The sequence below is a fragment of the Plectropomus leopardus genome, chromosome 20 (genome assembly GCF_026936395.1).
Source record: "Plectropomus leopardus strain MGB_pleo_1.0 chromosome 20, ASM2693639v1, whole genome shotgun sequence".
NCBI classification, from domain to species: Eukaryota; Metazoa; Chordata; class Actinopteri; order Perciformes; family Serranidae; genus Plectropomus; species Plectropomus leopardus.
In genome coordinates, this window is record NC_142195.1 from 29,872,089 (window position 1) to 29,897,298 (window position 25,210).

At 39.1% G+C, this 25,210-nt stretch overlaps 1 protein-coding gene and 1 pseudogene across 3 annotated transcripts; both read right to left on the bottom strand.

The window, feature by feature from the left end:
- Window positions 1-3,087: 3,087 nt before the first annotated feature.
- On the bottom strand, window positions 3,088-17,738 carry LOC121940106 (uncharacterized; annotated as a pseudogene). The gene is made up of 4 exons (XR_015775083.1): window positions 17,221-17,738; window positions 7,409-7,429; window positions 6,283-6,337; window positions 3,088-5,861 (listed from the first exon to the last, which is right to left on the bottom strand). The product of XR_015775083.1 is annotated as an uncharacterized LOC121940106 (transcript).
- A 1,755-nt stretch (window positions 17,739-19,493) lies between these two features.
- On the bottom strand, window positions 19,494-25,119 carry LOC148186249 (uncharacterized). Of its 2 annotated transcripts, none has more exons than XM_088070581.1 (4): window positions 24,780-25,119; window positions 23,728-23,748; window positions 22,610-22,664; window positions 19,494-22,151 (listed from the first exon to the last, which is right to left on the bottom strand). In XM_088070581.1, exons 3-4 carry the CDS (start codon window positions 22,615-22,617, stop codon window positions 20,336-20,338), a joined length of 1,824 nt encoding a protein of 607 aa, XP_087926707.1. In that variant the 5' UTR covers window positions 22,618-22,664; window positions 23,728-23,748; window positions 24,780-25,119; the 3' UTR covers window positions 19,494-20,335. The 2 variants fall into 2 exon arrangements, with proteins under 2 accessions (XP_087926707.1, XP_087926706.1); XM_088070580.1 differs by having other exon boundaries at window positions 24,766-25,119.
- Between the last annotated feature and the right edge of the window lie 91 nt (window positions 25,120-25,210).

The following is a 25,210-nucleotide window of genomic DNA, read 5'->3' on the forward strand; positions in this document are numbered from 1 at the left end:
CTCCCTGTTGACTAACGTACTTATTTTTCCTAAAATAAGGTCTGATGATGTTGGGATTGGCCTCTCTGTAACATGATTCTACTTTAACCACGTTAAAGACGTATTTTTACATCTTTCAAAGGTTTTGATTAGTTAGTCAGATTGTTATAAGTGCTGCATTTTTGTTTCGACTCAAAAAGGGAGTTTTTTTCTTAAAAAATGTACGTTTTTTTGGAAAGCTTTAGGAGACTCGTGCTGCTTGTTTGTGTGAAGACTCAAAGTCAGATTTTAAGAAAATAACTCTGGCGGAAACGCTGCATTTTGTCCTTTTTTGTGTTTCAGTGTGACACTGAGCTGCGATGAAACACACCTGTCCCTCACCTGTCTGAAGCTTCACTCAGAGGTCAGCTCGCGGTTTAACTCAAAGCCCTCCGCAGAGTCAGGAGGCCGGGCTCTGGAGTCAAACAAGGAAGCCAACGTTAGCTTTTGTATTTTCCTCCCCGTCTCTCTGTTCTGGTCAAAGTCTGGATCTTCTGATTCACCTGCACCTCGGTGACAGTGAAGGGGTCGTGTCCTCACCTGTGTCCGCCTTACTCTGCCGCGCCTGCGCCGGAGCGTCCACATCGTCTGCTTCTGGGTGTTTTTAAAAAAAAAAAAGGTGTAAAATATCATCAGCCTTGTGTACAGTGGAATGATTTCAGAAACAACCGCCACAAACAAAAACCATAAAATAACTGACTAAAAATGTACAAAACTGTTTATTCAAGTGTTTGCTTTTACTTTTCGTAAATTCAATATAATAAATAAGTTAATGGCTGCTGCTCGGGTGTCTCCTCACTGACTCTTCAGCTGTTCTCACACTTTAACGATTACATTTTAGGAGGAAACTTCCTCACTTTTTTTTACCTTTATTAAGGTAAAAAAAATGTACTTCTTGGCAAAATATTCAACAAAACACTGAGCCAGAGTGACAACGTAAAAACCTTTTTTGCTTGTTTTTTTTTTGCAGCAAATTTATTTTTAAAAAAAACAACAGAACATCACATCTGAAATCTACATGCTGCATCTATTTTAAATTATTATTACTTCTTTCAGCTATCTGGGTTTCTATTCTATTTCTTTTCATTTTTATCGTTTATGGTATTAAGATCACCAAGATATAACAGCAGGGAGCTTTTACCTTAATACAAAACATACAAACACACAAGTTATATATATATATATATATATATATATATATATATATATATATATATATATATATATATATATATATATATATATATATATATATATATATATATATATATATACTTACTCAAAATCAAGAATAGCACCATCAACACTTACAAAACAGACCTAAGAGCAAATATTTTGGCAGAGCTGACAGAGAGGCAACTACACACCTTTCACTCTTACAAATATAATATCCAAGTTTTAGGGTAATTTTTGTTTTTTCCCACCTGGACCCTATTTTCCCATGTTTTCTGATATTTGAGTTTTGACGTTGGGAGACCAAAATTTAATGCTAGGATGTCTAACGCCAACATCACTTTACATCACTGACAACAAATGACATTTATATTTTTTTGGAGGTTGGTTGTCACGTCAGTAAAATCTTTTTCTCTCTTTTTTTAAACTGGTGCGGTCCTGAGAGTCAGCAGGTATCAGTGAAAAAGGCTGCAGGGTCACCAGTGGTCACATCATCAGTGAACGTCCTCTAAAAGAGCTTATTTTGGCACAAACAGGCTCAAATTATTGAGAACATCCTTCACAGACCTTTTTTTGTTTTTAGAGTAAAATCATTTTTGTTAAACCAGAAACAGCTGAGAAACAGCGGTTATGTTGTCTGGGGTTGTGCAGGGGGACTTGGTGCCTCGTGGGGGTGGTGAGGTTACAGTCTGCACTGAATTAAACTCCAGACAACAAACACTTTACATTTGACTGAATGCACAGAGATACAGAGAGAAGATTCATCCACCGCCACGACCTCTCGTTTCAGCATGAAGACACACAGCTTCATGCTCATCTGTACACAATCACAGGAAGGAAGACTAAAACATCCCAGTTCTCCCCGTAAACTCACCACACGTCACCCACCGAGCCGTTTGAGATGCCTCAGATTTCTGTGTACGACAGCGTCTCCCACTTCCTGCTGATATTCAGCAACTTCACTCAGCCACTGAAGAGGACAATCAATAACCTGATCAGCTCTGTGTGAAGGAGACTGACTGATTCTTTAAGCTTTCTGTGATCAAAACATGCATTTCTGCAGCGCTGCCAAATAAAACTGCTCATAAATGTCTTTTCTTTAGAGATCAAACTGCACATTTTGGATTGTCCTCTGTGACCAAAACACACCTTAAATCACACACACCTGTGCAGTAACGATGCTGTTTAATCACACACACCTGTGCAGTAACGATGCTGTTTAATCACACACACCTGTGCAGTAACGATGCTGTTGAATCGGACTCACCTGTGCAGTAACGATGCTGTTGAATCGGACTCACCTGTGCAGTAACGATGCTGTTTAATCGGACTCACCTGTGCACAGTAACGATGCTGTTTAATCACACTCACCTGTCAGGTGGATGGGTTATCATGGAAATGAAGAAGTGCTCACTAACACAGATCTTAACTGTTTTGTGACTAAAACTTGAGAGAAAAACATCTGTTGAGTGAATTTTAAAAAGTCAGAGATTTCTCATTTAACGTGTGAAAAATGGGAGCAAAAACAAAAACAAAAGCGTTGCATTCAAACTTGTATTCGGTGGATGTTTCTTGTGTCTGATTTCACCTCATGAGTGCATCAGTGTTACTGAGGAAAATAAAAAGTATATTTAGTGAGATGGTACAAATAAAATAATAAAGAATTAAATCATTTGTAATTTATAATCAAGATGCCTTTTGCAAGAGAGACCTGAAAACAAATTATTTAGTAATAAACAACTGTACGTCCCTTTTTAAATGTAAAATATTGTATGAACTTGCTGTTCAGAATAAAATGAAAATGTTTCAGTGACAAAGAGAAACAGACATTTATTAAAGAAACTTCAGCAGACTCAAAAACCTGCTGATGATCCAGTGAAAACACTCTGAGCAAACTGACTTCAACAGAAACTTTATTAATGATTGTCAGGAAACAGCATCACTGACGACATTGTGATTATATGCAGAACAACAGAATATATGGGTCACCTGACAAATGTTCATTTATAATCCCCAGCATGAATACACATGAAGATACCAGGATATATAGTTTATGATACTAGAAATCATAAAGTACATTTTATATAGTACATTCCACATTCTGAGTTCAGTTACATCCTCAGTACAAAGTGATTAACATTAGAAGAAAACATCACATTTAACTGCTTTATGTATTTAATACACTGTAAATGATAAATGTCTCAGGGCTGTGTTACTGTCCCTGCACCAGATTACTGAGACTTCTGTCAGCATCACAATAAATCACAGCCTCGTATTTACTGACACACACACGACAAATCAAAAACAATGGACAGAAATTAAGACACTAAAGAAAAATAAATGTGTTTTGGTTCAACACAATCTGACTTATGTTTGATAAAGAGGGAGCTGTTGTGCTCAATAAAAACCAGCAGGGGGCGTCCTCACTTCATTAAAATCAGAGCAGTTGTTATAAACTATTCTGTGATCTGTACAGTGAAGTTACCATAACAACACAAAACAAAGTGAGGTTTCTTATGGAGTTATTACATCAACACCACAGTTAACAGATAAGGAGTGAAACGGTGAAGTTACTGCTGTTAAACTGGAAGAACAGAAACAGTCGCTGCATCACACAGAGGGCAAACTTTGGAAACTTTCAAAGGTGATTACATTTAGATTTTATCATGAAGTTATTACATCAACACCACAGCAAAGAGACCAAGAGTGAATTTCATCAACAGTGTAGATCTTGTTTTCTACACAGCTGTCTGCTCACAATCACTCTGGTCACCCAAAACTTACTTTGCTCTTTTAAATGCTCCAACAGCTGCTTTACCGACTGCTTTACCGGCTGCTTTACCGGCTGCTTTACTGGCTGCTTTACCGGCTGCTTTTATTCTACCAAAGCCATACAAGAATGCTGCTTTTGTTCCTTTATCTTCATCCATTCGACGTTTCATCTCTTCCAATATCTGGACCTTCTCTGTGTCTCCTTTGTCGTTCATCTTCTCAATCAGGAAGCCCAGGTGGACATAAGTGGACAGTGAATAAACATTCAGGGCCATCTGCTCCAGTTTGACAACATGTTGGAAGGACTCCTCCAGCCACTGATCTTTTTCTTTCTCAAGTTCTTCTTTCTTCTTCTGGAGAGTTTCCAAAAGGCTCGTTGACTGAACACAGGCGGCTTTACCCTTGTAATACTTGTCTATGATGTCTTGTTTGGTCTTCTGAACTTTCCTTGTCTTGCTCACATACCTCCACATTGTTTTAACATGATCTGATTCATTGGTCTTTCCCTCACACACAGGGCACTGTTTTCCTTTAACATGATGTGGTACACAACACTCATCTTCACATGCAGTGCACTGTTTTTCTTTCACATGAGCTGATACAGGACACTTCCCGGTACATACGGTGCAGAATAATTTTTTCTCATGACTTGATTCACGACACTCTCCCTGACACTTGGTGCATTTTCTTACCATGACCTCACAGTGTTTTGGATACCAGGCCAGTGTGCATGGATAGTGACAGTTCTCCTTGCAGACGGTGCAGCAGACAGCTCCTCCATAATTTAACCCAAAAGCCCACCACCTCCACTCACTGACAGGTTCTTTAACTTTGTAGGCCTCATCGACTTCTACAGTGAAGTTTTCATTGTTCTTCATCTCTTGCTCATATTTCTTCAGAGCTTCTTCAGTCTGTTGGATTTCTTCCTGTTTCAGGTCAATAAACTCAATTCTCTCCTGCAGTTTGTGGATGCAGGCTGTCAGTCTGATGTGACTCTTCAACACTTCAACAATTGCCGTCAGGTTCTGAGGGGAACTTTCTTTCAGGAAACCAGTGAATTCACCCATTTGTTCCTCTGTTAAGGCCCATGCATGTTTTAGAGAAAGCTTATTTTTCTTTGTTCTCCATGTGCTCTGGCAGTGATCAAACATGAAATGAATCGTCTCGTTCTCCTCATCTTTGGCACATTTAATGTTTGCAGCCTCGAGAGCTTTCAGGACATTTTCAGGAGTCACACCGTTTGAGTGTGTGAAGAGGGCCACAATGTTCTTCTCCATATCTCTTCCAAACAGAGACACCACTGAATTAAAGATGTACGTCAGTCGATCATTCAGTCGATTCTCGCTCGCTTTTATCACCAGACCGACTGCATCAACCTCATGAACTCCATCGTCTGAGCGAAACAAGTCTAATAATCTTTCACTGATGATGATATCGTGTTCGGTCCCTCTGGTGTCTCCGTATCCAGGAGTATCAATGATGGTCAGAGAGTAGGGCAGAGTTTTACCTTCAAAACCAAAGATCTCGTACGCGATCACATCTGCTGTCTGACTTTCTGTTTGACTTTTCTTCTCGCCCTCAGTCACATCTGCTGTCTGACTCTTTGATTGACTTTTCTTCTCGTCCTCTACGATCTGAAACCAGATATCGTCCTCCCACTTCACTCCCATGGCGTAGTTGACCAGAGCATTGATCAGAGTAGATTTTCCTGTTCCTGTTTCTCCCAAAAACAAGATGGTTTTATTTATCTTGTTTGGTTTTTTTCCCCAACAGTCATTCTTGTCAGAGTCCCAATATTCTCTTTCTTTGGTTTCAGCTGGTAGACATCAGGAGATCCTGATTGGATCAGATCACTTTTGGAAATGATCTCCTCATATTTCAATGAGGTGTTGGTGTTCCTGTACAAAAGTAAAGAAATTAGCTCAAAAACGAGTGAACATAAATTGAATTAAATAACATCACCATAATGCAGGTGTCTTTAAATAAAAGTCTTTTAGCTCAACTACTTTATCTACCTGGTACTAAAACATGAATCTATTAGAAACTATAAATATATCTACAAACTGAGCAGTTACACCTCATGTTATATTAGGTCAGTCAGTTCATCATCAAAACTATCAGCCTCATCCCCAAATAATAACTACTCAGCAAAATAATATCAGTGCCAAAGGACATCATTAAAACGAAAAAGTCTTCATAGAGATGATTACACTGAGACATACACGCATGTACACACACACACACTCATCTCAAATATACCACAATAAATACTGAAAAACTGAGATACTTTAGTGGCTGAGATACTTCAGTATTACTCACATTGCCATGGTAACAGTATCACAGGGGCTTGATGTTGGAGCACCGTATGAGTTCTCTGGATGAAAGAGAAATTAGATACGATATCGTTTCTAACATGAAGGTGAGTTTCCACTGCAACTCAATTCACTAATGACACAACGTGAAAGTTTAATTATTTTTTAAAAACTACTTTAACTTTCACAGATAGAGGAAACAACAAAATATTTTAAGGCCAAAATGCAGTAACAACGATAACCCCCCCCCCTCCCACCTTTACTTAAAGGTTGCCTTTCATATGTAGCCAGGCACAGATTTGTAAGGGACCAGCTATCTCATTTCGTCTTTTATTTTTATCTCCCAGTTGGTGAAAGTCACTCAAATACCAGCTCATCATAACTTTATACTGTGTAAATCGCTGTTGTTTGCTTTAGGTAACAAGTTAAGGTTTAAAGCTGTAAAAATAACTACCAAGAGTCTGAGCTTTTTTAAATTTTCTCTTTTTTAGTATCTGAAATGGGACAACACAATGGTTAAGATCTGTACTAGTATAACTGTTGGCAGAGGTAGTTGTTTATCGTTCAGCTTACAGAATTACTTCAGTATTTTTCATAAAGTTTGAAGTTGAGCAAACAGAGAAAACGTTAGCTGTTCCCAAACACAGATGCACGATCTGGCTGCACATCCGCCTCTCTGTGTCTCTGCCTCACTGACTTTGATCTCTGGGTCGTCATTTGACGCTCCTAAATTGTAAAGCGGTTGGAGGCGTCAAAGCAGCTAAAAACAAGTGCATTATAGTTAAAATTGTTCAAAAAGATCTGTCTTGTCAAGTCTGTCTAGAACGAAAAAAAAGTCAACCTAAAAACTATGAGACGATTTTTAATTTTAAAAAATCAAAAAACAAAGAATTCCTAGTCAATGTGCCAAATCACAAAACAACAACAACAACAAAAAACTTTATGAAATTGAAACTCTTTTCATTTTAATGTTGCTCTAATAGAAGATACGAATGACTCATATGAATGTCAGGAAGTACTTTCAGGTGTTAGTTGTGTCAAATTAATTTCTCCTTATGCGTATATATCTGGTATTAACTCCTGATGTTGAAATTTTTAAAGTATTTCATCATGCTGTTTCAAAGCGCTTTTACCTGTGTCGATGGTCTCTGGTCCTAAAGAGAAAGAGAAAGCAGAGAGCAGCTTTATAACCGCAGGAAAGGTGGATGCTCAGTGGTCACATGATTTCACAGAAACAGTCTCAAAGACAAACAGCAGAGTCACTCTATGGACTGCAGTGAACTCATAAGTACATGAACTGTTTCTCTTTCACTTTGTCAATGAATGTTAGTTAAGATTTGATGATATTAGAGCCTGTAAATCCACCTAAAGAGATGACTATTGAAATAAACATATTTGCACAAATAAAAATGTTCTCGTATACCGTCAAGGTTGCATTGTTGAAAGCGTTTAGATTATCACGTTAGCATGTCGTGCATACTACATTATATACTTGTGATAAAGTATTTTTAAACGAATTTTCTACTGCAATACCTCGATTTTCCTTTGGAAGTGATGAAGAGGGACTGCTGACAGAAAGAGAGACATTGCCTTTTTACTGCACTTTGAGACCCAAATAAAAGAAATCATACTGACATTTTGTAGCTTTACTGACAAATGCAGTTTAACATTTAAAATATTTTTGAAATTTAAAAAAATAGCATCTTTTAAATATGTATGTAATGTACCATTTATCAGCAGGTATCAGTGAAAAAGGCTGCAGGGTCACCAGTGTTTACATCATCAGTGAATGTCCTCTAAAAGAGCTTATTTTGGCACAAACAGGCTCAGATTATTGAGAACATCCTTCACAGACCTTTTTTTTTTAAGAGTAAAATAATTTTTGTTTAACCAGAAACAGCTGAGAAACAGCGGTTATGTTGTTTGGGGTTGTGCAGGGGGACTTGGTGCCTCGTGGGGGTGGTGAGGTTACGGTCTGCGCTGAATTAAACTCCAGACAACAAACACCTTACATTTTGCTGAATGCACAGAGACACTAATGGTCTTGGCGCCTGGCAAGGAGGCAGCCTGTAGCAGCAGCTCCCGTCGTGTTCTTTGTTTTCTCGCTCTTTGTTAGGTTTATCTTCTTGTTTTTAGTTTGTATTTTCTTTATTCACTTGCACAACCACAGTGACAATGCTCAGACTACGTTTTTCTAATTTTCTCCCGGTGCATCTGCTACTTTTATTATTCTTTGTAGCAGAGGGTGTTGCTAACAGTAGCGGTGGCATTGTTTACTCTCGTGATCAGCTGATCGCGCTGGGTAGACCTGCGCTGCTGCCTGGAGCGAGGCCTGAGATCCCGGAGGAGATACGGAGGAGATGCCGCAGATGCAGAGCCGGAGCCAGACGGAGGGAGAAGAGGAGAAGACACAGGCCGGCGGTCCCGGCGATCATTATGGGAAACGCAAGGTCTCTTGGAAATAAGACGGACGAACTTGGGGCGCTGGTCAATACACAGAGGGAATACCGTGAGTGTAGTTTTCTGTGCTTCACGGAAACTTGGCTACACTCTCACATTCCGGACAGCAGCGTTGCGATACCCTGCTTTACTGTTGTTTGAGCGGACAGAGATGTGATTGGGAGCGGCAAGAAGAAAGGAGGAGGGATTGCTCTGTATGTGAGTGAGAGATGGTGTAATCCCGGGCATGTACATGTGAAGGAACGTCTCTGCAGCCCGGACATTGAACTGCTTGCTGTGGGAATGCGCCCTTATTATTTGCTGAGAGAGTTTGCGTCCACCATTGTGATCGCTGTTTACATCCCACCGTCAGCTGATGCAGCCGGGGCCTGTGACATCATCTGCTCCGCCGCTGCAAAGCTGCAAGAACAACATCCTGATGCATTTATGATCATTACAGGAGATTTTAACCATGCATCACTTGACAAAACTCTACCTAACTTCCACCAGTATGTTGACTGCCCCACCAGAGGCGACAAAATACTGGATCTCCTGTATGCTAATGCCAGAGAAGCATACAGTGTCACAGCCTTTTCCCCTCTTGGCAGATCAGATCACAACTTGGTTCTGTTATCTCCAAAGTACATCCCTGTGGTGAGAAGGCAGCCTGTTCACACTAGAACGGTGAGGAGGTGGACACCGGAGGCTGCTGAAGCACTTCAGGTTTGCTTTGAGACGACAGACTTGGAAGTGCTCTGTGAGCCACATGGGGAGGACATTGTTAACATGGCTGTCTGCATCACAGACTACATCAGATTCTGTGAAGACACCACCATGCCAGCCTGGACAGTACACTGCTTTCTGAACGACAAGCCATGGATCACCAGTGACCTGAAAGAACTTCTTAACAAAAAGAAGAGGGCTTTTAGGTCTGGAGACAGAGAGGAGCTGAGGAGAGTCCAGCATGACCTCAAGAAGATGCTGAGGACTTGTAAAGACAATTATAGGAGAAAGCTGGAGGCCAAGGTCCAGCAGAACAGTGTGAGGGATGTGTGGACTGGGATGAAGCACATCACTGGGCTTAAGGTGACGAACAGACAGCCATCAGGGAGCCTGGAGAGAGCAAACCAGTTGAACCAGTTTTTTAACCGGTTCAGCTTACCGTCTGTCGCCCCCTCCACACTTTCAGCCCCCCACATACCTACACTGTCCCAATTGCCCCAGCCCCTCCCCCCTCACTCTCCAGCTCAGCTCCTCTTCTCCCCCTCCTCCTCCTCCTCATCCAGAGGACAGCACCTGCATGACCATGACTATAGGCCAGGTTCAGAGACAGCTGGAGAGACTCCACCTGCAGAAGGCTGCAGGCCCTGATGGCATCACCCCCAGGATCCTGAGGACCTGCGCCAGCCAACTGTCACCTGTGCTGACCTACATCTACAACCTGAGCCTGAGTCAGCAGAGAGTCCCGCTGCTGTGGAAGACGTCATGCCTTGTTCCTGTCCCCAAGAAGTCGACTTCACCGGACCTGTCGGACCATCGACCAGTGGCTCTCACGTCTCACGTGATGAAGGTACTGGAGAGACTGGTCTTAGCCCAGCTGAGGCCACAGGTGAGGACTTTGTTGGACCCTGTGAAATTTGCCTATCAGCCCCATGTTGGAGTCGATGACGCCATCATCTACCTGCTGCAACGAGCTCATTTGCATCTGGACGGTGGAGGAGGCACTGTGAGGATCACTTTCTTTGATTTCTCGAGTGCTTTTAACACCATCCAGCCAGTGCTGCTGGGTGAGAAGCTGCGGGGGATGGGTGTTAGTGGCTCTGTGATCTCCTGGATTACTGACTACTTGACAGGCAGGCCACAGTTTGTCCGTCTGGGCAGCGTCGTGTCTGATGTGGTGGTCGGTGATACAGGAGCTCCGCAGGGGACCGTGCTCTCGCCTTTCCTCTTCACGTTATACACCACTGATTTCCAGTACGAATCCGAGTCATGCCACTTGCAGAAATTTTCTGATGACTCGGTGGTTGTTGGGTGTATAAGAGAGGGAGAGGAGGGGGAGTACAGGTCTCTGGTGGACAACTTTGTGGAGCGGTCTGAACATAATCACCTGAGGCTGAATGTTAACAAGACCAGAGAGATGGTGATTGACTTCAGGAAGAAGAGGACGTCGTCACAGCCTTTAAACATCCGGGGGGAGACTGTGGAGGAGGTGGAGGCCGACAAATATCTGGGTGTAGTGATAAATAACAGACTGGACTGGAAATCTAACACTGACGCTGTGTACAAGAAGGGGATGAGCAGACTCTACTTCCTGAGGAAGCTACGATCCTTCAACGTGTGCAGCAAGATGTTGGAGATCTTCTACCAGTCTGTTGTCTCCAGTACCATCTTCTTCGCTGCTGTTTGTTGGGGCAGCAGCATCAGAGCCAGTGACACCAACAGACTTAATAAAATCATTAAGAAAGCTGGCTCTGTGGTGGGTTTCAGGCTGGAGACCGTGGAGACGGTGGTGGAGAGGAGGACACTTAAAAAACTGCTCGCCATCACGAACAGTGCTGAGCACCCCCTCCACCGCACACTGGACCGACAGCGGAGCACCTTCTCCAACAGACTGATTCAGCTTCGCTGTCAAAAGGACAGATACAGGAAATCTTTCCTGCCACGAGCCATCCACCTGTACAATAACTCACCTCTGTCTGCGCTTTAAACTCCGGTCTTAGCTCCATGTCACTCTACACTGCTGACTTTATTTTTATTTATTCAGATACTGTTCCGCACTTTACACATGTATATATGTATATATGTACAGTCTCTTAGTTTAGTTTTTTTAAGCGTATTCCTTTATATTCTATTAATAATGTGTGCTCTTTATTCTCTTGTTCTTACTGCATGGTGCTGCTACACCCCAATTTCTCAGTTTTGAGATCAAAAAAGTATATCTATCTATCTATCTAAATATGGTCCATCCATACTTAAGCTCCAGATCTGTTTGGGTGGAGGCCATCTCTGATTATGAAGCAACAAGCACCAGGATGAAGGCAGCATTTGTTTCAACATTTCAAAATCACATAAGTAGAGACATGCCCTGGCTAAATTTAAAAGACCTCGTCTAAACACCCAAACAATCTCTTCTGGTTTGCTATTCTCCTACTTACTACCTATCAAACACCTAACTACCTTAATTCAACGTTACATTTACCCCAGCAAACAAAACCCGCAAAAACACTTCTAGTCAACTACTTCAGAAGTAGGGTTAGTTAACAAAACACACTATTTAATAAGATACTAAATTACCAGTCATTATCTGTTGTCTAAATATCATCCTAAATCTGACCACCTACCCTTAACTGGAAGCAGCAAGATAGTAAACCTTTTCTAAGACTATGTCTCGCTAACTACCTCAGAAGCACAATCACTGCAGTGAACTTACCTTTGAATTGTTCCTTTAGTTGTCAGACGCGCAGCATGAGGGCTTCGTCTCAAATGCAAATGAAGATTGTGTTCACGACGTTCAATGTTAAAAATGCGGCTAAAGCTTCGAGTGAAGGCAGGGTTTGTTTCAGCATTTCAAAATCACACAAGTTGAGAACTTGTTCTTACCTTCAGTGAGTCAACAAACATCGAGTAATTACTGTTACAGTGAATTGTTTTTATGAATGTCATTTGTGTTTTATGTAAAATGTTGGGTTTATGATTCTTATTGTTATAATGTTTGTTCAATGATTTGTTCTGTTTTTATGTGTCGTGATATGTTCTGTTTTATTTACTTGTTCTATGTTGTTTCTGAATACACCTTGGTTGACTTGTTTCATGAAATCAACCTAACTTTGTGTTAACAGTGAGAAACACTTTTCAGTTTGTAAATATTTTTGTTAAATTTTGTGTTTTCTGATTTTTCTTAGCTTGGCAGTGTGCTGAAACTCATGAGGTAATAAAATATTTTGTATCAGTACATAAATTAAGGTATGCTATTGGTATCAGTGCTGAAAAAAACATACTGACCCGCAAGTTGGGGGGTGTGTGTGTGTGTGTGTGTGTAAAAATACAGTCAGTCCTACCACAGTAGTTTTCATGTGGTAAAGACGCCCTCAGGTGATGAAAATGTCCTCCTGTGATGATGAACTGTTGGGAGAGAAAGACAGACTTTGCTGTTTTACTGCACTCTTAGACCAAAACTACAAATTACACCGACATCTTTTAGATGTGTTCAATTTGTGTAATGTCTGATGTGATTTGTACCATTTGTTGTATGATTCTGTTGCTTAGTTAAATGTTTTTTACATTTTTGTATTTATGAGTGTTTTTACAAAACAGCTGACATCTTGGGACGAAAAACAAATTTTCGTTTTTTTTCTGACAATAATGTTGCATTTAAATCATATCAATTTTCCTGAAAGTTTTTTTCATCGAAAAACATAGCATTTAAAAGTTAAAAAATAAAAATAAATAACAATAATAAATAATAAAACTCAATGAAAGTGGAAAATAATATTAATTTGTAACATTTAAAAATGTTTGATTTTTAAAAGCTTATTTTGTGCACAGAGTGATATTAGTGTGTGTATTATTAAAGCGAGCTCTAAGGGTTCATAGGCTTTAAAGTAGGACAAAATCACTCTGGCAGATTTGGGCAGTTTATACTGATTTCTGACTCTGATAAATACAGATGTTTTTCTGTTCACTCAGGAAACACACGGAGCCTAACCAGGAGTTTTTTGGAGACACAACGTCACCCTCTAGTGGACATCCTATTTCTCTAAAACTTGAACCTAAGAAGTTATTCCCCAAAACAGGATTAGGCCTACTCAGTCAGCAAGATTGAAAAAAAACAGGCATACCAAAAAATAACTATTAGTTGATAATAAGCAATTACAACTGTAATAGCAGTCTATATTCCTACATTACTCTGACATCTAAACTGATCAAAACCAATAAATAAATGGGTTATAAACGCTATCCCTTTATGCACACGTTTATTGACATTCTGTGGATACAGTTATTTAAAGTACTAATTTTGATTAATATGCAAAATACATTTGTAAAATAAAAAAAACCTTAACGTGATTTTCTGCTTTCATGGAGTTTATTTTAGTTTATTCCACATCATTTATATGAAATATTCATTACACTTTTTAAGTGTCAAAAGACAAAAGCCAAGTAAAAAGCCCAGAATGACACCCAGAAATAATACAAGTCCTGTTTTTCTGCTCTGATGGCTGTGGGATCAAAAATGTCAGTTTGAATGGGTTTCAATGGAGCATTTTTGGACCTGAACAGTTTAGGAAGTCACTATCTTGCAAGCTGACACTAAAGGAAAAAAAGGAAAAAACGATGATAGAACAAACTATGAGTCCTGGTTTTAGAGCTAATGGCCAAAGTACAAAATAAAACACATATAATTTCGTGTTTGTACAGGTAAGTCTACGGTTTGTTACCTGCAGCCTGAGGGGGAAGATGCAGGACGAGAAAAGCTGCAGATTTTCGGGCAGAGACAGTCAAACAGCAGCAGAGACATCGAGTCCTCACAGGGTCCAAGGACAGCTTCATGGTCCTCTCTGTCTAATGAGGACAAATGTCTCCTCAGTCATTTTAATCACACATAAGCAGTTTTAGCTTCATCAAACACAAATTCTGGACCACGAACACACTGACAGCTAACGCTACCAACATGCTAACGGGCTAATCGCGGTTAGCGCCGGAGAATGCTAACAAGCTAATCGAGGTTAGCATAAAAAAACTTTTTACAAATTACACCGAATTATTAATTACAGTATTAAAATATACACAAATGTAGTTACCTTCGGTAGGTTACAGCACGACTCCAACCAGGTGACTTTAATCCCCGTTAACCGAAGTTATGGACTTTAATTCTCCGCTAACATCAACTGTTGACACGTAGCTAAGCTAACGTTAGCCTGTGGCTCACACGATGGTATTAGCTACAATTAGGGTCAAAAACGGGTTTATTAAAAAACAGTAAAAAAGCACAATTTGTCCCAAAAATTGGTATTATTATTCCTGCGGGATTAAAGGCACAACTGACTGGGCAAATAAAACCATCTGTCTCCCAGAATAAAGCAGCTAAAACAACATGTAGAAATATAATTAGAGACTGCAGCCAGAGACCGTTAGCAAAACCAGTTTAAACCGGTTAAAACCGGTTCCGTCCGGTTCCGGGCCGTTATGAAGGTTTGATTTGTCAGTTTGTGTCCAATTAAAATGCCATTTGAGTCCATGTTAAGTCTGTAAATAACTACGCATTTTTTCAATAAATTAATAGATAAGCCTTTTTTAAAGATCTGAAATAAATAGCTTAAGTGAGTTTATTTCAACTTTACATGGCTGTATTTTGTATTTATTTTACTGCCTACAAAAGTATGTGTGTTGGGGTTTTTCTTTATTTGGGACATTTTTAATTCTTAAAAATCCTTGCTGACTCTTAAAGACATATTTTTTTTCCTTATTAGTTTTTGGTGATTTTTTCAATAGCCCTTTTGGTGAGTTTTTAAGAAAAAATTGGGTTTAAAAAAAATCCAAAGATTTTTAAATTTATAAAAGGTGATTTTTATTTCATTTATTTATTTTTAGAAAAACGTTTGTGACAAGTTGTGACATTTACCCAAACCCAAAATGTCACAACTTATTACAACAATAAACTGTAAAGAAAAAAATATATATATATAATTGAAATTGCACTTGAAAAGCACATTGTGTTATTTTACAGGTTTAGGAAACAAAATCCCATGACCTTTTCAAAACTTTGGTTTCCAAAAATTTTTCCAGGCTTAAAAATTTGTATTTGCAAATTCCATAACTTTTCCAGGTTTTTTATAACTATACAAATGCTGTATAATATATGATAAATCCTACTCATTGGACCTTTAAATAAATATCTGTGCAGCATATACCAACAAAGCATTTTTTTCAGCACTTTCTCTGCACCATCCGCCGCTGATTTCCTTTTTCTATCCACGTTAAATGAGTGTGAGATATTAACCCTTGCAGCCGGGGTGCTTTCAGTTTCTGTTCCAGGCTGCTGCTGTTATTGGGAGAATCCCAGACTTCCCAGTGGCCAAGCAGCACCTGTGAAACAGCAGACTGATAATGAAGAGACCACAGAGTCAGAAACACTATGATCATATTTATTGACACAACACTGGCAGCAGAGTAACACACACATCATGTTTTTCTCCTAATAATTCACTACAACAGAGATCAACGAGTTAAATATCGACTCTGTGCTGAGATCAATAAATACAGAGAACAAAAAACATCATCAGCAGATCAGGAAACGTACAGTGTGAGGAGGAGGAGGCTGCAGGAAACACAATAAATACAAAGTCTCACCTTCAGGGGATCAATAATCAGCCCGTATAGTACAAAAAGGTCATATCGTACATATTTACACTTACAGTCGCTGTTCTCAGGTCAGTTTCCTCCTCGTGAGCCGAACCCGCCAGCAGGATCTCTTCATCTGCACCAAAACGCTGAAACATGTAAAGGGCCACACCTGGAACCGCCTCAACACGTTTACGGTGATTCAAACGTGGCCCGTAACATTTCGAGGCCAACGTGGCTTCGGACAGAGCCAGGCTAGCCGTTCCCATCCGTTTACAGTCTTTATGCTACGCTACGCTAACCAGCTCCTGGCTGTAGCTTCATGTTTACGGTACAGACAAAGAGGATTTACCGAAATGTTGAACTGTTCCTTCAAGCTGAATTCACACTGTGGTGAACTGAATGGAAAGAAACTGTGACAAACACATTATTAAACTCTACAGCTTTAAACACACATCAGCCGAGATGCAAAGATTAACCCCTCCAAACCTGAGCAAACTGGCTTAATCTTTTAAAAAACATGGGAGGAAGGCAATCAACAACTACACAAGAAACGACCCAAAGAATTAATGCAAAAAATACAAGAAAAATTAGCCAAAAATTATAACACACAAAAAAGAAAAAGGTTAAAAAATGCTAAAATGAAAATAATTCACTTAAAATATAAATATAATAAAGAATCATTATCTAATAATTATTTTCTAACTATTTCTCTGTGTATTTCACTCTTTTTTGTCTTCATTTAATTCACAAATTTATTTCTGTTTGTTTAATTGTTCATGTGGTTTTTCATTTTATTGTTTTTTTTAAACTGATTTTCTGTTTATTTTCATATCAACTTTTCCTAATTTCTTTCTTGCAATTTGCAAAGTTGCTCATTGTTTTTTTCCCCCATGTTTTCAAAAGAAATGAAATTGCTCACATTTAAAGGTTTAAACATTTGTGAAGACTGGTGTTGATCCAGGTTTCAAAGGGTTAAATAAGTTGCAGACAACAAACACTTTACATTTGACTGAATGCACAGAGATACAGAGAGAAGATTCATCCACCGCCACGACCTCTCGTTTCAGCATGAAGACACACAGCTTCATGCTCATCTGTGCACAATCACAGGAAGGAAGACTAAAACATCCCAGTTCTCCCCGTAAACTCACCACACGTCACCCACCGAGCCGTTTGAGATGCCTCAGATTTCTGTGTACGACAGCGTCTCCCACTTCCTGCTGATATTCAGCAACTTCACTCAGCCACTGAAGAGGACAATCAATAACCTGATCAGCTCTGTGTGAAGGAGACTGACTGATTCTTTAAGCTTTCTGTGATCAAAACATGCATTTCTGCAGCGCTGCCAAATAAAACTGCTAATAAATGTCTTTTCTTTAGAGATCAAACTGCACATTTTAGATTGTCCTCTGTGACCAAAACACACCTTAAATCACACACACCTGTGCAGTAACGATGCTGTTTAATCACACACACCTGTGCAGTAACGATGCTGTTTAATCAGACTCACCTGTCAGGTGGATGGGTAATCATGGAAATGAAGAAATGCTCACTAACACAGATCTTAACTGTTTTGTGACTAAAACTTAAAGAGAAAAACATCTGGGTGTTTCACCTATTAGGTCAGTCAGTTCATCATCAAAACTATCAGCCTCATCCCCAAATAATAACTACTCAGCAAAATAATATCAGTGCCAGAGGATATCGTCCTCCCACTTTACTCCCATGGCGTAGTTGATCAGAGCATTGATCAGAGTAGATTTTCCTGTTCCTGTTTCTCCCACAAACAAGATGGTTTTATTTATCTTGTTTGGATTTTTTTCACCAACAGTCATTCTTGTCAGAGTCCCAATATTCTCTTTCTTTGGTTTCAGCTGGTAGACATCAGGAGATCCTGATTGGATCAAATCACTTTTGGAAATGATATCCTCATATTTCAATGAGGTGTTGGTATTCCTGTACAAAAGTAAAGAAATTAGCTCAAAAACGAGTGAACATAAATTGAATTAAATAACATCACCATAATGCAGGTGTCTTTAAGTAAAAGTGTTTTATCTTAACTACTTTATCTACCTGGTACTAAAACATGAATCTATTAGAAACTATAAATATATCTACAAACTGAGCAGTTACACCTCATGTTATATTAGGTCAGTCAGTTCATCATCAAAACTATCAGCCTCATCCCCAAATAATAACTACTCAGCAAAATAATATCAGTGCCAAAGGACATCATTAAAACGAAAAAGTCTTAATAGAGATGATTACACCGATTACACACACACACACACACACACACACACACACACACACACACACACACACACACACAGACTCAGTCTCATTTCAAATATAACACAATAAATACTGAAAAACTGAGATACTTTAGTGGCTGAGATACTTCAGTATTACTCACGTTGCCATGGTAACAGTATCACAGGGGCTTGATGTTGGAGCACCGTATGAGTTCTCTGGATGAAAGAGAAATTAGATACGATATCGTTTCTAACATGAAGGTGAGTTTCCACTGCAACTCAACTCACTAATGACACAACCTGAAAGTTTAATTATTTTTTAAAAACTACTTTAACAGAATGAGGAAACAACAAAATATTTTAAGACCAAAATGCAGTAACAACGATAACCACCCCTCCCACCTTTACTTAAAGGTTGCCATTCATATGTAGCCAGGCACAAATTTGTAAGGGACCAGCTATCTCATTTCATCTTTTATTTTTATCTCCCAGTTGGTGAAAGTCACTCAAATACCAGCTCATCATAACTTTATACTGTGTAAATCGCTGTTGTTTGCTTTATGTAACAAGTTAAGGTTTAAAGCTGTAAAAATAACTACCAAGAGTCTGAGCTTTTTTAAATTTTCTCTTTTTTAGTATCTGAAATGGGACAACACAATGGTTAAGATCTGTACTAGTATAACTGTTGGCAGAGGTAGTTGTTTATCGTTCAGCTTACAGAATTACTTCAGTATTTTTCATAAAGTTTGAATCAGTTGAGTGAATTTTAAAAAGTCAGAGATTTCTCATTTAAACTTGTGAAAAATGGGAGCAAAAACCAAAACAAAAGCGTTACATTCAAACTTGTATTCGGTGGATGTTTCTTGTGTCTGGTTTCACATGAGTGCATCAGGTTACTAAAGAAAATAAAAAGTATATTTAGTGAGATGGTACAAATAAAATAATAAAGAATTAAATCATATGTAATTTATAATCAAGATGCCTTTTGCAAGAGAGACCTGAAAACAAATTATTTAGTAATAAACAACTGTACGTCCCTTTTTAAATGTAAAATATTGTATGAACTTGCTGTTCAGAATAAAATGAAAATGTTTCAGTGACAAAGAGAAACAGACATTTATTAAAGAAACTTCAGCAGACTCAAAAACCTGCTGATGATCCAGTGAAAACACTCTGAGCAAACTGACTTCAACAGAAACTTTATTAATGATTGTCAGGAAACAGCATCACTGACGACATTGTGATTATATGCAGAACAACAGAATATATGGGTCACCTGACAAATGTTCATTTATAATCCCCAGCATGAATACACATGAAGATACCAGGATATATAGTTTATGATACTAGAAATCATAAAGTACATTTTATATAGTACATTCCACATTCTGAGTTCAGTTACATCCTCAGTACAAAGTGATTAACATTAGAAGAAAACATCACATTTAACTGCTTTATGTATTTAATACACTGTAAATGATAAATGTCTCAGGGCTGTGTTACTGTCCCTGCACCAGATTACTGAGACTTCTGTCAGCATCACAATAAATCACAGCCTCGTATTTACTGACACACACACGACAAATCAAAAACAATGGACAGAAATTAAGACACTAAAGAAAAATAAATGTGTTTTGGTTCAACACAATCTGACTTATGTTTGATAAAGAGGGAGCTGTTGTGCTCAATAAAAACCAGCAGGGGGCGTCCTCACTTCATTAAAATCAGAGCAGTTGTTATAAACTATTCTGTGATCTGTACAGTGAAGTTACCATAACAACACAAAACAAAGTGAGGTTTCTTATGGAGTTATTACATCAACACCACAGTTAACAGATAAGGAGTGAAACGGTGAAGTTACTGCTGTTAAACTGGAAGAACAGAAACAGTCGCTGCATCACACAGAGGGCAAACTTTGGAAACTTTCAAAGGTGATTACATTTAGATTTTATCATGAAGTTATTACATCAACACCACAGCAAATAGACGAAGAGTGAATTTCATCATCAGTGTAGATCTTGTTTTCTACACAGCTGTCTGCTCACAATCACTCTGGTCACCAAAAATGAACTTCTTTGCTGCTTTACCGACTGCTTTTATTCTACCAAAGCCGTACCAGGATGCTGCTTTTGTTCTTTTATCTTCGTCCATTCGACGTTTCATCTCTTCCAGTCTCTGGACCTTCTCTGTCTCCTCTTTGTCCTTCATCTTCTCAATCAGGACGTCCAGGTGGACATAAGTGGACACTGAATTAACATTCAGGGCCATCTGCTCCAGTTTGACAACTTGTTGGAAGGACTCCTCCAACAACTGATCTTTTTCTTTCTCAAGTTCTTCTTTCTTCTTCTGGAGAGTTTCTAAAAGGCTCGTTGACTGGTCACAGCCTGCTTTACCCTCTTCATACTTGTCTTTCATGTCTTGTTTGGTCTTCTGAACTTTCCTTGTCTTCATCGCATACCTCCACATTGTTTTAACATGATCTGATTCATTGGTCTTTCCCTCACACACAGGGCACTGTTTTCCTTTAACATGATTTGGTACACAACACTCATCTTCACATGCAGTGCACTGTTTTTCTTTCACATGAGCTGATACAGGACACTTCCCAGTACATACGGTGCAGAATAATTTTTTCTCATGACCTGATTTTCGGCACTCTCCCTGACACTTGGTGCATTTTTCTTCCATGATCTTACAGTGTTCTGGATACCAGGCCAGTGTGCATGGATAGTGACAGTTCTCCTTGCAGACGGTGCAGCAGACAGCTCCTCCATAATTTAACCCAAAAGCCCACCACCTCCGCTCACTGACAGGTTCTTTAACTTTGAAGACCTCATTGACTTCTACAGTGAAGTTTTCATTGTTCTTCATCTCTGCTTCATATTTCTTCAGAGCTTCTTCAGTCTGTTGGATTTCTTCCTGTTTCAGGTCAATAAACTCAATTCTCTCCTGCAGGTTGTGGATGCAGGCTGTCAGTCTGATGCGACTGTTCAACACTTCAACAGTTGCCGTCAGGTTCTGAGGGGAACTTTCTTTCAGGAAACCAGTGAATTTACCCATTTGGTCCTCTGTTAAGGCCCATGCATTTTTTAGAGAAAGCGTATTTTCCTCTGTTCTCTGTGTGCTCTGGCAGTTATCAAACATGAAATGAATCATCTTGTTCTCATCTTTGGCACATTTAATATTTGCAGCCTCGAGAGCTTTCAGGACATTTTCAGGAGTCACACCGTTTGAGTGTGTGAAGAGGGCCACAATGTTCTTCTCCATATCTTTTCCAAACAGAGACACCACTGAATTAAAGATGTACATCAGTCGATCACTCAGTCGATTCTCGCTCGCTTTTATCACCAGACCGACTGCATCAACCTCATGAACTCCATCTTCTGAGTGGAACAAGTCTAATAATCTTTCACTGACGATGGCATCGTGTTCGATCCCTCTGGTGTCTCCATATCCAGGAGTATCAATGATGGTCAGAGAGTAGGGCAGAGTTTCACCTTCAAAACCAAAGATCTCGTACACGATCACATCTGGTGTCTGACTTTCTGTTTGACTTTTCTTCTCGTCCTCTACGATCTGAAACCAGATATCGTCCTCCCACTTTACTCCCATGGCGTAGTTGATCAGAGCATTGATCAGAGTAGATTTTCCTGTTCCTGTTTCTCCCACAAACAAGATGGTTTTATTTATCTTGTTTGGATTTTTTTCCCCAACAGTCATTCTTGTCAGAGTCCCAATATTCTCTTTCTTTGGTTTCAGCTGGTAGACATCAGGAGATCCTGATTGGATCAAATCACTTTTGGAAATGATCTCCTCATATTTCAATGAGGTGTTGGTATTCCTGTACAAAAGTAAAGAAATTAGCTCAAAAACGAGTGAACATAAATTGAATTAAATAACATCACCATAATGCAGGTGTCTTTAAATAAAAGTCTTTTATCTTAACTACTTTATCTACCTGGTACTAAAACATGAATCTATTAGAAACTATAAATATATCTACAAACTGAGCAGTTACACCTCATGTTATATTAGGTCAGTCAGTTCATCATCAAAACTATCAGCCTCATCCCCAAATAATAACTACTCAGCAAAATAATATCAGTGCCAAAGGACATCATTAAAACGAAAAAGTCTTAATAGAGATGATTACACCGATTACACACACACACACACACACACACACACACACACACACACACACACACACACACAGACTCAGTCTCATTTCAAATATAACACAATAAATACTGAAAAACTGAGATACTTTAGTGGCTGAGATACTTCAGTATTACTCACGTTGCCATGGTAACAGTATCACAGGGGCTTGATGTTGGAGCACCGTATGAGTTCTCTGGATGAAAGAGAAATTAGATACGATATCGTTTCTAACATGAAGGTGAGTTTCCACTGCAACTCAACTCACTAATGACACAACCTGAAAGTTTAATTATTTTTTAAAAACTACTTTAACTTTCACAGATAGAGGAAACAAAATATTTTAAGGCCAAAATGCAGTAACAACGATAACCCCCCCTCCCACCTTTACTTAAAGGTTGCCATTCATATGTAGCCAGGCACAGATTTGTAAGGGACCAGCTATCTCATTTCAGCTTTTATTTTTATCTCCCAGTTGGTGAAAGTCACTCAAATACCAGCTCATCATACCTTTATACTGTGTACATCGCTGTTGTTTGCTTTATGTAACAAGTTAAGGTTTAAAGCTGTAAAAATAACTACCAAGAGTCTGAGCTTTTTTAAATTTTCTCTTTTTTAGTATCTGAAATGGGACAACACAATGGTTAAGATCTGTACTAGTATAACTGTTGGCAGAGGTAGTTGTTTATCGTTCAGCTTACAGAATTACTTCAGTATTTTTCATAAAGTTTGAAGTTGAGCAAACAGAGAAAACGTCAGCTGTTCCCAAACACAGATGCACGATCTGGCTGCACATCCGCCTCTCTGTGTCTCTGCCTCACTGACTTTGGTCTCTGGGTCGTCATTTGACGCTCCTAAATTGTAAAGCGGTTGGAGGCGTCAAAGCAGCTAAAAACAAGTGCATTATAGTTAAAATTGTTCAAAAAAATCTGTCTTGTCAAGTCTGTCTTGGACGAAAAAAAAATCAACCTAAAAACTATAAGATGATTTTTAATTTAAAAAAAATTTTTAAAAAACAAAGAATTTCTAGTCAATGTGCCAAATCACAAAAAAACAACAAAAAACTTTATTAAATTGAAGCTCTTTTCATTTTAATGTTGCTCTAATAGAAGATACGAATGACTCATATGAATGTCAGGAAGTACTTTCAGGTGTTAGTTGTGTCAAATTAATTTCTCCTTATGCGTATATATCTGGTATTAACTCCTGATGTTGAAACTTTTAAAGTATTTCATCATGCTGTTTCAAAGCGCTCTTACCTGTGTCGATGGTCTCTGGTCCTGAGGAGAAAGAGAAAGCAGAGAGCAGCTTTATAACCGCAGAGAGGGTGGATGCTCGGTGGTCACATGATTTCACAGAAACGGTCTCAAAGACAAACAGCAGAGTCCCTCTATGGACTGCAGTGGACTGATAAGTACATGAACTGTTTCTCTTTCACTTTGTCAATGAATGTTAGTTAAGATTTGATGATATTAGAGCCTGTAAATCCACCTAAAGAGATGACTATTGAAATAAACATATTTGCACAAGTAAAAATGTTCTCGTATATCGAAGGTTGCATTGTTGAAAGCGTTTAGATTATCACGTTAGCATGCCGCGCATACTACATTATATACCTGTAATAAAGTATTTTTTAAACTAATTTTCTACTGCAATACCTTTGGAGGTGATGAAGAGGGACTGCTGAAAGAGAGACATTGCCGTTTTACTGCACTTTGAGACCCAAATAAAAGAAATCATACTGACCTCTTGTAGATTTACTGACAAATGCAGTTTAACGTTTAAAATATCTTTGAAATTTAAAAAATAGCATCTTTTAAATATGTATGTAACGTATCATTATTTATCAGCAGGTATCAGTGAAAAAGGCTGCAGGGTCACCAGTGTTCACATCATCAGTGAACGTCCTCTAAAAGAGCTTATTTTGGCACAAACAGGCTCAGATTATTGAGAACATCCTTCACAGACCTTTTTTTTTTTTTAGAGTAAAATCATTTTTGTTAAACCAGAAACAGCTGAGAAACAGCTGAGAAACAGCTGAGAAACAGCGGTTATGTTGTTTGGGGTTGTGCAGGGGGACTTGGTGCCTCGTGGGGGTGGTGAGGTTACGGTCTGCTCTGAATTAAACTCCAGACAACAAACACTTTACATTTGACTGAATGCACAGAGATACAGAGAGAAGATTCATCCACCGCCACGACCTCTCATTTCAGCATGAAGACACACAGCTTCATGCTCATCTGTGCACAATCACAGGAAGGAAGACTAAAACATCCCAGTTCTCCCCGTAAACTCACCACACGTCACCCACCGAGCCGTTTGAGATGCCTCAGATTTCTGTGTACGACAGCGTCTCCCACTTCCTGCTGATATTCAGCAACTTCACTCAGCCACTGAAGAGGACAATCAATAACCTGATCAGCTCTGTGTGAAGGAGACTGACTGATTCTTTAAGCTTTCTGTGATCAAAACATGCATTTCTGCAGCGCTGCCAAATAAAACTGCTCATAAATGTCTTTTCTTTAGAGATCAAACTGCACATTTTGGATTGTCCTCTGTGACCAAAACACACCTTAAATCACACTCACCTGTGCAGTAACGATGCTGTTCAATCACACTCACCTGTGCAGTAACGATGCTGTTTAATCACACACACCTGTGCAGTAACGATGCTGTTTAATCACACACACCTGTGCAGTAACGATGCTGTTTAATCGGACTCACCTGTGCAGTAACGATGCT